General features: G+C 32.1%; 1 protein-coding gene across 2 annotated transcripts in view; it reads right to left on the bottom strand.

The window, feature by feature from the left end:
• Window positions 1-226: 226 nt before the first annotated feature.
• Window positions 227-14,339, bottom strand: part of LOC139516681 (serine-rich adhesin for platelets-like) — a 39,810-nt gene continuing 25,697 nt past the window's right edge. Inside the window, exons 12-18 of one of the 2 annotated variants that reach the window (XM_071306907.1) lie at window positions 13,622-13,945; window positions 9,925-10,260; window positions 8,050-8,250; window positions 4,873-4,923; window positions 2,580-2,894; window positions 1,436-1,780; window positions 227-529 (exon numbers count right to left, since the gene is read on the bottom strand). In XM_071306907.1, coding sequence (XP_071163008.1) covers window positions 351-529; window positions 1,436-1,780; window positions 2,580-2,894; window positions 4,873-4,923; window positions 8,050-8,250; window positions 9,925-10,260; window positions 13,622-13,945 — 1,751 coding nt within the window. In that variant the 3' untranslated portion in view covers window positions 227-350. The remainder of the gene's footprint in view (window positions 530-1,435; window positions 1,781-2,579; window positions 2,895-4,872; window positions 4,924-8,049; window positions 8,251-9,924; window positions 10,261-13,621; window positions 13,946-14,339) is intronic. The other variant, XM_071306908.1, reaches the window with a different exon arrangement.

Here is a 14,339-nt window from a genome sequence, read left to right as displayed (position 1 = left end):
GAAACTGAGAAGCGAACTCCCTTAACAACGTACTTCTCTAACATTCTTAACCTGCAACTCGATATTGGTATTGGAAATATTATGCTTAGTGATATTTCGTGCTTACCAGATTCCGAAAATGTAAGAACATAACAAAACAACCGATACAAATGACAGCGGCAAGCAGAGACAACAAGCATATTTTTTTATATCCTAAGATACGACATAAATAATATAAACGAATGACCACAAGGGAAATATATTCAATCTTAACCATAAAACAAGGATATAAGCGAGATAATCTCATAAATGTCATAAAATTGGTCGGTAGCTAAGTTAACCTGTACATAGAAACACTAAAGCGTATTATGTTATGGTTCTGTACAAGGCGCTGGCGCTTCGTCACAATTTGAGCATGGGTCCGTGGCATTAAAAAAGCAAAGAGGAGGTGCACATTGATATGAGAAAATCCTATCATTTGTACACCAAACGTAATGATAACAGCTTTTAGGATGAGATTTGTATTGTTCTCCGGTTGAGCAGTAGTTTTCTGAAATGTAAAACATTGTTTTTCATATCGCATAATTAAGACAAAAATATTCAATTTTTTCCTGTCATTGATGAGATATGGCAACTATATAATTCTTCATTGTTCAAAGGTTTGAATGTCATCTTTTATTATACCATTATTAATTTTGTATGTTCTGAACGATTTCTGTATTTCATAATGTTTGCCTTGAACAAAATGTAGAAATATTTAAACGTTTCAAATATCATCCTGGATATCTAAACTAGAACTGTGTATGCCTGACGAAAGACTCGTTCAACTCTGACACCTGAATAAAATCAATTTGGAAGACCAAACACATCAAATTGAAATACGACGTTGAACAGCATAAAAAATAAAATTGCAAATTATTGCACCGATAAGGATTAGGTAGTGTATACAGCCTACGATTTTTGAAAAAAAAAATACATTTTTATTAACATTCAATTCTAAGGAAACAGATTTTACTAAGTTTGCATGTCAAAACCAGGGAGAACGTGATTGTAAGACACACACTTAATCCTCGACGGGAAGTTGTCTGGTAATTATTTTACTTGAGCTCATTGTTTTAGTATAGCTGTTATATAAAGTACCTTACATCATGATAATTACCACCTAATATTATCAATGTTTCAAATAAAGTACATGGCAAGAGCTTTTTTTTGTTTTCAAACATATTAATCTAGTTGTCCGATAGCATTCCCGGACACACTTTCAGTCGAAATTCATCAGATAAAGGCATATTAGAGATCATACGGTGATCTATAATTATAGTTCTTAACTTCTGTGTAATTTTGTCTCTTGTGGAGAGTCTTCTCATTGGCAATCATACCACATCTTCTTATTTTCATATTATCTGTTATCTTTAACATATATAAAGTCACTCTTAAATATTAAAGTTAAATCTACCTTCAATTAATACAATCTGTGATTCTTCCGATGTGTAGTAAATACTATCATCTTCGTCGGTTATTGTCTCCTGGTTGACAGCCTGACATTTAATAGTTGTTAAATTCCATTCAGATGTGAGCTTTTGTTCTATTGTAACTGTTTCCTCATAGCTACAGATTTCAGGTTTTTGAATCACTTGTACAGAATCACTACTAAGTTTAATAGTGTCGCTGACATTTAGTCTTTTGATTAATACTTGAAGTGACCCTGCTGGATTTCCTGTATTTCCTGTGCAGATGATTTGTATATTTTGATTTTCAACTGTATGGAAAGGTACTTCAAGCGATGGTTTATCTGGTTTTGCTAAAATGAAATTGTTCATAAGTTTTCAATTTATTATTTTGTTGATCTGATAAAGGTTATTATATACAACTTAGAAGATAAAATACACTTTATATATCTAAATCAACCCGATTTGATCGTATATATAAAATTAAGTTCTGGTATCTATGATGAGTTTATTTATCCACCATTCACGACATAAGAAAAGCCTGTACAAGTTAGTAATATGCCAGTTGGTATCTATTCGTTTATTGGGTTAAGGCGTTTGATTTTGTCATTTGATTTGGAACTTTCTGTATTGAATTTTCTTGAAGCACGATTTTGGGGGGGGGGGGGGGGGATTTTTCTTTTTGTGGTTTCTTCTCGCTATTCCCGCATTTTGTATTTTTCCTTTTCGGGCTAAATCTATAACGGAGATTATGTGAAGAACAAAATTTGTTGTTATTGTATAAAAACATTAATATCTAAAAATAGATTTGAAAACAAATGAAACTTGGAATTGTAAAAGAGACAATTACCCGACCAGAGAGGATATAATAGCACAATGCTGTTCCAAATCTTTTTTTAAAACCTATCTTTACTTTTCTTTCGGTGAATACAACGATTAATAAAAAAAAGGATTCCTTAAGTGTTGAGCTCATGAAAATTAAAAGAAAAATTGATAGTCATATAATAACGCAGTTCAATGACTAATATGTTGCAAAAATTGCAAATGTTGAATTCATCTCGTATAACAATAACTCCCTTTTCTTTCTGAAATGTGAGACTGAGCACGGTTTTATCGGCATTGTGTTTATCATAAACTTAAATTCAGACATACTTTTAATGGTTAATTGGCCTTGTGCAATAGCCGTTTCGCTCCCGAAGTCCATTCTAACCACATACAGACCACTATCAATGCATGATGCATTCAAAAGTTCTACTGTAACAGTTTTGCTAGATATTTGGACATCAATTTTTCCACTCGTGTCAACCATTTTTACAGTTCTATTGCTTGCTATTTGTGCAATAAGATTTGATTGTTTTGTGGTCTCAAAAGTCACATTCATTGACGTAAACTCTGTTTGATTTAAAACACAAACTATTTGAACTTTCCCTGAAAACTGAAATGTTGAATTTCCGTAACACTGGATATCTGCAATAATAATATAAATATATAATATATACATGTATATAAATATATATCCTACCGTAGTCTAAAATCGGTCATCTTGTTAGTTCGTTCGGTATTTGTGATTGAACTAAACACACGGAGAAACTACGCATTGACGTCACTACGCTACTTCCAGCGTAGAAAATTAGTGCAGAATACGTTTTTTATACTCTTTTGAATAAAAAAAACATGTCTAAAGGTAAGTTTTCATTGTTGTTCTCAAGTATTGCTCCAAAATGCCAATTTTCTTATGAACGTTTCAATCCCAATTTCCGAATGCCTAAACACATTCTAGAACTTCACAAAATCTCACTTCAAGTCTGCATTGCTTTATGTACATTCCATTCAGCGTCATCAATCTTGTGGCAGGCAATACATGTCAAGCAAATAGCATTTTTAGGAATTTCAAAATGACTCGCGAAAAAAGCCCAACCAAAATGAAAGGAAAACTATATGAAAAAAACGATGTCCATGCCATAATTTTGTACAGGAATATAGAGTAGGTTAATAAAAAACAATTAACATTTATTTTTCATAGAAAATTTGTTTTATTTCATTATAAAATAATCGATATTCTGACCATCATGACTGTAGGTACATATTCATACAAAATTCCATTGATGTCGATAGGGATGGCCAAAAATGAGGTTTCCTGATGAATAAACCCCCAAATTATTGCAAACTATTTTAAAGCAATATCCCACAAACAAATAACTTAATTGCCGTAGACTGAAAAAGCACGTAATTGATAATAGAACAATTTGATTGGGTAGAACGATTTTACATCACGTCAGTAGGTTCAGTATGGGACAGCATCGTACATTGAATTACTGAGAAACAATTATGAGTTACTAAGCTTGACAATGCATGGTATTAAAAAATCACAGCTAAGTCTACAGAAAAAAATAAGAAAAAAATGTCCTGAGGTGAACGACTTATCATCATAGCTGGATATTTACTTTTTTGTAAATAAAGCAATAGTCCTACACCTACAATATGTACGTTCCCTTATCTTGGACATCTGTAGTTTTTATTCTAATACTAAGCTTCTCTCGAAACCATTTTTGTCACATCTTTATTTGTTTATTACCAAACGAAACATTGTTGTGTCACGTTAAATATAACTTTACATAGTTTCAGTCCAGTATAGTTTGTTATTTGATGCCATTGTGGTTTTTGGTTGGATTCGTGATTCTCAATCTTTAGTGGTCTATGTGGTGTTTTTTTAATTGTTGTTCTTTTTTCATTTAGTCATTTTGCCATGTCGTTGTCATGTTTTAATAGACTCATGAAATTAGATGTCCCTTCAGTATCATCTGCCTCTCTTTTACTTACTTAACATGTTTTATTTTCACAATTATTCTTCAGCTTCAAGATATCCGAGTGCGATATACTGCCTCGGTTGATTCGTGGTAGCGTTTTCGTCTTGTATGAAGGAGGTCGTGAGTTTCGAACCCCAAACGGGCTACACCAAAGACCTTAAAAAAGGTATTAGTTGCTTCTCCGCGAAGCACGCGACATCCAGAGTAAGAACAAAGACTGTACGGGTTCGAATCAGAATATTCTGTCAGGGTAAGGTAACATGTCTTTCTGCAATCTGCAATCTTTGTGAACTTTGACGATACATATCCGGTTCAGTATATATGTCAGTCTATTTTTTTTTGTCGTTTGACGTTACGCAGCCCTACATCAAGTATAAAGTGTGTCTAATCTATGCAGCATAATCTCACTTTGAAGATTTTAAATAGCTGTATAACATAAGGTCTAAACCTGCGTTTTGCACCATTTTCAGAAAAAAATCGCGACTTGCACATTATCTTAATATACATTTTAGCACATTCAGTATTGTTTAAATGTAAACCATATATCGCTATTGTATTTTCTGTTTTGGGGAGAAACATTACTAATCAAAGATGCAAATATTGATAAAAAGTTGTCTTTAAAACAACGGAATACTTACCCTGAGAAGGTGCAACAGTTGGTAACATAGGCGCAGGGGTTGTACAGAATCCTGAAAGTTAACATGATTTGTCATTTATACTATACAGACATTTAGTAATATATTACTCTGCAAGTTGTTCCTCTTAAGCAGGACTTTCAAGTCTAACAGATAGAAACAGAACAAGCATTGCACAAAGAAAATTCGAGTGCATTTCTCTTATGTCTTCTCCAGGTTGCTGCTATTTTCTATATTGAATTATATATGCATAAATCTTATTGGAACATTCTGATACTTAGATTACGCGTTTCTATGTGATAAATGAATAATATTATGTAAACATAAACAGTCTGAAATAACAGCCATGAAATTAGGCGACGACAATGCCGGAAGATGAATATCATTTTTTTAATGAATGCATGTATTTATCATACATATTTAACCTTTTGAAAACTATTTTTCAACGGAAAAGCCGCGGATAAGCAGAATAAAAATTATACCCTTCTACGAGAAAAAACAACTGATCTTATGTTTCAGCTCGTTTTCCTCATATAGTTTTTTTTTAATTACCTTGCATTTGTTTGTGAACTTTGTAAAAAAAATGATTGATAATCAACAAATAATGTTTCTAATTAAGAAAACATGTCTTATTACTTATCGTTTTCAAATGAACAGAAAAGAAAAGAGACGAAAACTAAAAACATCTAAAAGTGAGGGGGATTTTAAAATCTTCAGCAAAAAAATCTGAGAACATTACAATAATTCTAAACTTAAGGTCATCTTGTAAAATTAGAATATTAAATCACAAATCAAATGGATAAAAATATGTCATAATAAAGTTTTATAAAAGGCGATAGTATACATATCTAAGATGAGGCTAATTCAACTAGAGGCTCGTAAGAGCCTGTGTCGCTCACCTTGGTATTTGTGCATATCAAATAAATTACACAGATGTATTCATGACAAAATTGTGTTTTGGTGATGGTTATGTGTTCGTAGATCTTACTTAACTGAACATTCTTGCTACTTACAATTTTCTCTATCTATAATAAACTTGGCCCTTTCGTTAACGTTACAAGCGGAAAATATTTTGTAAAAATTTACAAAAATTTACCAAATTAATGAAAACTGTTAACTAGATACTCTTATGATGATTGTGGACAAGTTTGGTTATATTTTGTCTTAGTAGTTTCAGAGGAGAAGATTTTTGTAAAAGATTACAAAAATTTAAGAAAAAATATTAAAATTGACTATAAAGACAATAACTCCTGAAGTGGTCAACTGACCATTTTGGGCATTTGACTTATTTGTAGATCTTACTTTGCTGAAAATTATTGCTGTTTACAGTTTATCTATATCTATAATAATATTCAAGATAATAACCAAAAACCGCAAAATTTCCTTAGAATTACCAATAAAGGGGTAGCAACCCAACAACAGGTTGTCCGATTCATCTGAAAATTTCAGGGCAGATATATCTTGACTTGATAAACAATTTTAACCTATGTCAGATTTGCTCTAAATGCTTTGGTATCAGAGTTATAAGCCAAAATCTATATTTTACCCTATGTTCTATTTTTAGCCATGGCGGCCATCTTGGTTGGCTGGCCGGGTCAACGGACACATTTTTCAAACAACATACCCTAATAATGATTGTGGACAAGTTTGGATAAATTTGACTAAATAGTTTCAGAGGAGAAGATTTTTGTAAAAGATTACAAAAATTTACGAAAAATTGTTAAAAATTGACTTTAAAGGACAATAACTCTTTAAGGGGTCAATTGACCATTTTGATCATGTTGACTTATTTGTTGATCTTACTCTACTGAACATTATTGCTGTTCACAGTTTACCACTATCTATAATAATATTCAAGATAATAACCAAAAATGGCAAAATTTCCTTAAAATTACCAATTTAGGGGCAACAACGGGTTCTCCGATTCATCTGAAAATTTCGAGCAGATAGATCTTGACCTGATAAACAATTTTATCCCGTTCAGATTTGGTTTAAATGCTTTGGTTTCAGAGATATAAGCCAAATCTACATTTTACCCCTATGTTCTATTTTTAGCCATGGCGGCCATCTTGGTTGGTTGGCTGGGTCACCAAACACATTTTTAAACTAGATAGGATTGTGGCCAAATTTGGTTTAAGTTTGGCCCAGTAGGTTCAGAGGAGAATATTTTTGTAAAAGTTAACGACGACTGACGACGGACGCCGGGCGCAAAGTGATGAGAAAAGCTCACTTGGCCCTTTGGGCCAGGTGAGCTAAAAATGATATAAATCTAAGAAATATCATTCTTTAAGCGTTTATTCGTTCTCATTCTGCGAGATGTATCCACAACCGGGCTTTATACTTCTAGAATTTAATAAAAGTTAAACTACAACACTGTCAAACTAGTTTTATTGTATGAGTATACCCGTACGGTCTAGTATGAGCTCGACCATACAGGTGTATTTGGTCAAAAGGGGTTGATTTTAAACAGGCATCTGTGAAAATCTTAAATTAATATTGTTACAATAACATGAATAAACTGAATAAACATTCAATCAATTGAAACGAATTATTTATTTTCTCTTTGGCACTTTTATTCAGAAAGACGTTAGTTTTTTTTTACATTTATATGTTTTGTTCATGCATATTCCTTTCCGTTTGCAGTTTTTGTATAGATCAGTTCCTAAATTTTCTAAAAACTTTTCTTCCCAAATTATGTTTACTTCCAATAAATTCAATTTCAGCGAGTATTATTCAATTTCATGTATTACTGACAGGCTAAATACAGGAGATCAACATATTAAATGAACGTGACTTTTTTAGTAGTAGTTTAAACTTGAAGACTTAGTTTTTATTTCAATTGCAATTGAACTTTTTGTATCAATCTAACATTATAGTTATGTTGATTTGTAATGTACATTTGTGTCTAATATACTTGTCCAATCTATTAAAATTAGACAGACCGTACGCGTACAGGCCGACCGTTTGTGTATTTTGAAAAAGTATGAATAAGGTCCAAAAATTTAACAGGACCCGGTGTTCAAAATATATGTGGTATTCGTAATATACATCTCAATGATATCATCCCTTTTCATTATCAATCACTTGTAACTGAACGGATAATTTGATCAATTTATTTTAAAGTTTTAGTCGTTTTACAATTTTTGTTGTTGTTGGAATCAATCATTGAAAAAAAATTACCTGATGGTACAGTTTCGTCACATACTGCCTGTGAGCAATTTGCTGAACAAATTCCAGTTATGCTATTTCTACATTCTCCAGATGGACATGATATTCCATAAGGATAAATAATACCCTGTATTTCTTCACATAACACATAGGCATAGCAGCTCTGTGGATGACCTATAGTATCCGAATGTTTACCACAATTGCATATATCGCCTGAAATTAAACAAATTGAAGTGATTTTTTTCAATACCTTATAAGAAGCAATTCCAAATTTTTAATGTTAAAAAACAACTACAAGTATATTCGTAAGAAAAACACAATATCAACTGCAAAAATCTTCACTCTACTGTATAAAATAAATAGTAATAATCTGTCTGATCGCACCTTAACATGGGTTGCAATGCACGTTTCTGTTGGCTTTTGATAACGCGTTAAAGGTGACAAATTCGTAAAACGACTTTTACAACATCGTACCAGGTCATCAGACAACATATTCTGAAACTTTGATTGTTGGTTTGTTCTAGCTTAATTTTGTGCTCTGGCTGTCATTAATTGATGATGTTGATGAAGGATGGCTGCGTTACGCCCAACAGCAAATAAATATGTATTTTCAGAACGAAAACATGTTAAAGGGGCAAAAGCTACGAAATATATACTGTTTGTGTTCAATCATTAATGAAAGTACGCTTGTGAAATAATATTTCACTTTTAGTGGCCAGTATTTTCCATCAATTTTAATTTGTCAAAATAAGTAAAGAAACATTGATGATGAATTATTCACTTGCAAATGAATAATTTGACCTCATTGAATCAGTATTCGTGTGAACTTCACTTTAACCCTAAGGTTGAGATGAATAATGCATGCATTGTGCGTTTTGAGTTTTTTTTAAAGGGGTACTAGCTACGAGATATATAAAAAATCAAATAAATCTTTTTTTTTCGCTCAATCATTAATGAAATGCTAATTTCATGTCTATATTTATGTTAACATCGATTATATGGTAATCGGATGACTTTATAGGTCAACTCGATAATTAATAAGATAGTGTCTAGACGACAAAACACACGAAATGAGGCTACGTATTTCCATTCCCCTGCCCTGTTTATTGTTTATTCTAGACTTTTGATAGTTTGGATTAATGTTTTACATTGTAATAAATCATAAATGAGAATTTTGATTAAAATTGGTGAACCTGAATTTGACAGCTTGTGCCCCGTCCCTTTAAAGGAACACAATATCAACATTGAAAGTAAAACAAAGGTTAATCATTTGACTGACTGTTTGGATCTACAAAATATCATTGTTATACAGGTAAAAACGATGATAAACATGTTTTTTAATCTATATTTGAAATTAAACAGACCTAAAAAAAATCGAAATACACGAGTTTGTTTTTACATGTATTTATATCTATCTTCATGTCTATATCGCTTTTATGCATATGATCATCAATTATTTTCAGAGGTCAACTCGATAGTTAATTATATGGTGTGTAGACTACAATACATAATCTCGAACCCATGTCCTGTAAATAATTTTATATGATTTTATAATATGGATACATGTGTAACATACTAGTTATAAATGAAATATGAGATTTTGAATCAACTTGATGAACATGATTTTGACAGGTAGTAACCTTTAATTTTAAATGAAAATTAATCCTGTGTTGTAATAGACCGACATTAGAGCTGGAGTTAACGTGATAGTTCACAAGGTTACAGTCCGCAGGAAATCTTTCATCTCAAACGACACACATTATTCTGCTTCTGATCCGACCTATCTTTGATCTTAATCCTTTTAAATGTAGTTTGCATAGATAGTTGAGATGAGACATACATAGCAACATTATATTTGAACAAATAAGTTTAAAGAGAACATCTTACGTGGAATCAATGCCAGATCAATTTCATTCTTAGTTGAATTAACACTACTCCCATTGATGCTACATCTCACCTTACCACCATTCATTTCTGACGTGAATGAGATACCAAATTTAACTGTCTCACTGTTTGAACAGTTCCCACTTTGTAGTTGTCGAGACTGAATATTTTCTCCTGTTATTTGGAATTCACTTCCATTTGCATAAACCAACTCGATAATCAAATGTGTCGATGGTACACCAACATCGCCAGTACATGTGTGAAGACGATCGCCTCTGTAATATCCCAAATCAACGATTTGATCGGTATGCATTGTAATCAAAGGTTGTCGGGGATTACCTGTAAATAACTAGAATAGTGAGGCGTTGTTGTGATTCGTTTGAGATATTTCAGTAAATGTTCTAATGTAATCTTAGATGTAGTTAAAGATACATAGCATATGCATTTTTTAAGAATTTTTTTTTATAAAAGAGGGACGAAAGATACTAGAGGGATAGTCAAACTCATATAACATATAACATATGTTCTGTTTGTCTGCATGTGCATGTTTTAATTTGTTTGTCATTTTGCTTTGTGTTTTCTTTTTAACTTGTTTGCCATTTTGTTTTGTGTTAAATTTATTTCACTGTTTCAAAACAATAAACCTTAAATTAAACTAGGTTCAACTACCATCTTCTTGCAAAATATTCTTTACCAAGTCATGAATACAGCAGTTGTTTGTATGTACTTTTACGATTTTCCTTGTCATGTTTGTAAAATACAACCAGTTTTTCTGATTTCCATCTACCGTTTTCAATTGATCGTTTTGGATTAATATTGTGACCCGGATTTGTTTTCGCTTAATCGATTCATGACTATTGAACAGCAGTTCACTTCTGTTTCTTTCGTAGTGTAAAAAACATTGTATCCCATAATGTACAGCATACGGATTGTTTGCAAACTAGATACAAGAGCGATAGAAGATACTTAAGGGATACACGAGCTCGTAAGTCAAACCTAAACCCAAAAATAAAACCAAAAACAAACATAAGTAAAAAGAACCAAAAAGAAAAACAAATTCTGCAAAAAACGATTCAGAAAAACCAAGAATGAGCAGCCCGAATTAAATATCGATTGTGATCCCAGTGCATCAAAATGGTAAGCCGATTATATTCACCATGATGCATCAATCGGAACGTTAAAAAATGTAAAGAAGCACATGATGGTTCCATAAAATACTCGAAGTGATGACTCTAACTTCATTACTTTCTTTGAATCTTTTGTTTAAAAACGTCCTACTAAACAGGAACTAGATTATGGTGGAAAATGCAAGCTTTGGAATAGCTTATCAATGGGAGATATATTCTCTATATGCAGGATTCATATCTGAACCCATATCATAACGGTTACCTTAGTTTTCTTTTCAATGATAGTTTATAAATTCAAATTCAGCATCCAATATTAAAATGGGTACTTAGTTTCTGCTTAAGCAGTTTTGAAATAAAATAGTATGGCTATAAACCTTTTCTCTAGCCTTTCCAATCATCTAACAAACAAGGCTTTGTTTAGAAAATGAAGAGTAAGTCAGGTGTCTTATCATAAACCAAAAATACTCGAATTTCTTGTATCGTTTCATTTTCTTTCGTTGTATTTGTATCAACGAAGAGAATGTTTCGTCACATTAATATATTACATGTATAGACAACAGTAGTAAACCGCTGTTGATTGAGAGAAAACAAATCCGGGTTACAAACTTTAACAGAGGAAAACGCATCAACTACTGGTATAAAAAGGAGGGAAAAATCAAAACAACACTGAAGTGCAACAAAAAAATAAACCACAATGCAACATAATTATGTAGAAACAAGCTATCAGATAACAACTGCCATAATCCTTATTCATTTTAAGAAAAAATGTTGGTCGAACCTGGTTTTGTGGCTAGCCAAACCTCCGCGCTTTATAGCAATGTTACATATACCGCTAAAGTGACAACATAACATGACGGGAACACAGCACAAATAAATAAAAGAACACTCAAACTAAAAAATACATAAATAATATTGATTTGGATGGTCAAATAATTAAGGTACATTTTTAGAAATTCAGTAAACCAAATTCTCCAACGTACATGTGTAGTGTATACATTAACATTGATTCACTGATAGGGTCTTTGCATCGGAACTAAACACATTTATTTCTAAAAAACAGTTGTTGGCATGACACGGGTTATGTTCTTCTCATATATTTTATGATAGTATGATACTAAACCCCTAACGGGAGGGATTGTACCTGATATTCATATGATGAAGACATAATCTTTCAATCAGTTTAATTGAGGTCTGGAGCTGGCATGTCAGTTAACTGCTAGTAGTCTGTTGTTATTTATGTATTATTGTCATTTTATTTATTTTCTTTTGTTACATCTTTTGACATCAGACTCGGACTTCTCTTGAACTGAATTTTAATGTGCGTATTGTTATTCTTTTACTTTTCTACATTGGCTAGAGGTATAGGGGGAGGGTTGAGATCTCATAAACATGTTTAACCCCGCCGCAATTTTGCGCCTGTCCCAAGTCAGGAGCCTCTGGCCTTTGTTAGTCTTGTATGATTTTAATTTTTAGTTTCTTGTGTATAATTCGGAGTTTAGTATGACGTCCATTATCACTGTACTATTATGCATATTTTAGGGGCCAGCTGAAGGACACCTACGGGTGCGGGAATTCTCGCTACATTGAAGACCCATTGGTTGCCTTCGGCTGTTGTTTGCTCTATGGTCGGGTGGTTGTCGCTTTGACATATTCACCATTTCCTTTCTCAATTTTATGACGTAATCATATGAACAAAAGATGTGGGATACTTAGTCCATGTGAATGAGAAAGTATGCCAAAGACAATAAAAATAACCAGAATTTAGTAGGATGGTAAAATCTTGTCCTAAACAATAAACATGTGAAAAAAGAACAAAACTTAATTTTCATACTTCTATGAAACAAAAACAATAAAAGATATACCCAGTTCTCTAAATAACAAAAGTAAATAAAAAGGAGATGTGATATACAATCATTCATGAAGTTCTTAACTTATAAGACAGCCCCATTATTTTTGTTTGGTTTGAACTTGTTATTTTATGTCTACCCTCAACATTTTGTCGCACAGTATAATAACCAAAGTCCTTGTTTCTTTACCCCTCAAATTGACACCATCTTTGGCACATAGTATTCAAATTGACACCATCATTGGCACATAGTATTCTTGATTATACCAGCTCTAGCGGGAAGAAATCGTCAGGTTATTTATTTCAACGTTATTTATTTTTGTGTCATGAAGTGTAAATGACAAAGAGTGAACAACGCATGATGTTTACCATATCAAAACACATTGTACCTGGTCCAACTGATTTGAATATATACGATTGTGTTCCAAATGTTTTTTTCTTTTATGATATTCTGTTAACATTTAACCCTTCCTTAGCATTTAATATCAATCATTGTTTTAACAGAAAACCATTTTGTCGCAAAAATGAATTTCTAATATTCAGCAGTAGTAGCATTAGTTCTGGTTGTCATATATTTGTTTGTTTCCCTTTTTTTCTTTGATTTTATTTTTTCTGGGTTCCGATGTAATTAAATGTTTGCCATTTATAAAATATGTACTTTTATATATTTAAAAAGAATACTTTTAAATGTCCTTTTATATGTAACAACTATAATACTTGCACTAACTTGAAATAGTCAGTTTTCCAATTGCTTCCTCTTTAATGACATTGTTCAAATCAACAGTTACGCCATAAATACCATCTGTCGAGCAAGTAGCATTCTTTATTGAAATGGTTAAAACATCAGATTCCAAACTTATAGAGAAGTTATCATCCGGAATCAAGTATGACACATTCCTTTTATTGTTTATCGTGGCTTTCAAAACTGAATTTGAAGTTGTTGATGATTTGAAAGTTATATTTATCATTGTGAATGATGTTTCGTTCAACATACATTTTATGTCTACAGGTCCAGAATATAGAGGAACTGTTGAATCGTTGCAAACTATATCTATAAATAAAGTAATATATTATTTTTTATTTTTCCTTATTTGCATTGATCATTGTAGCATCATTTAGGGAAAACTCCAGAATGGGTCATGTTCGAAAATCGGAAGTTAGTGTTACAAAACTGAAATTGACAAAATGAAATTAGGATGAGGAGTAGTGCATTTTACGTTAAATTTGGACCAATTTATAGAGATTGATTGTGATAGGCGATAACTACATACTATGTGTTACAGATGAGACATTGGCGCATCACAAAGGAAAAACTTCAGAGTGGTTTATGTCAAAAAATCTGAAGTTAGTGTAAAATCATGAAAATTGACAAATTGAAATTAGGAGGGGTATGGCCTTTGGAGATAATTTTGAACCATTTTTTTGTGACGGGCAACAACTATATA

Source organism: Mytilus edulis, chromosome 3 (genome assembly GCF_963676685.1).
Source record: "Mytilus edulis chromosome 3, xbMytEdul2.2, whole genome shotgun sequence".
NCBI lineage: Eukaryota > Metazoa > Mollusca > Bivalvia > Mytilida > Mytilidae > Mytilus > Mytilus edulis.
The sequence above is the reverse complement of the archived record's forward strand: the minus strand, read 5'-3'. Positions and strand labels throughout refer to the sequence as shown.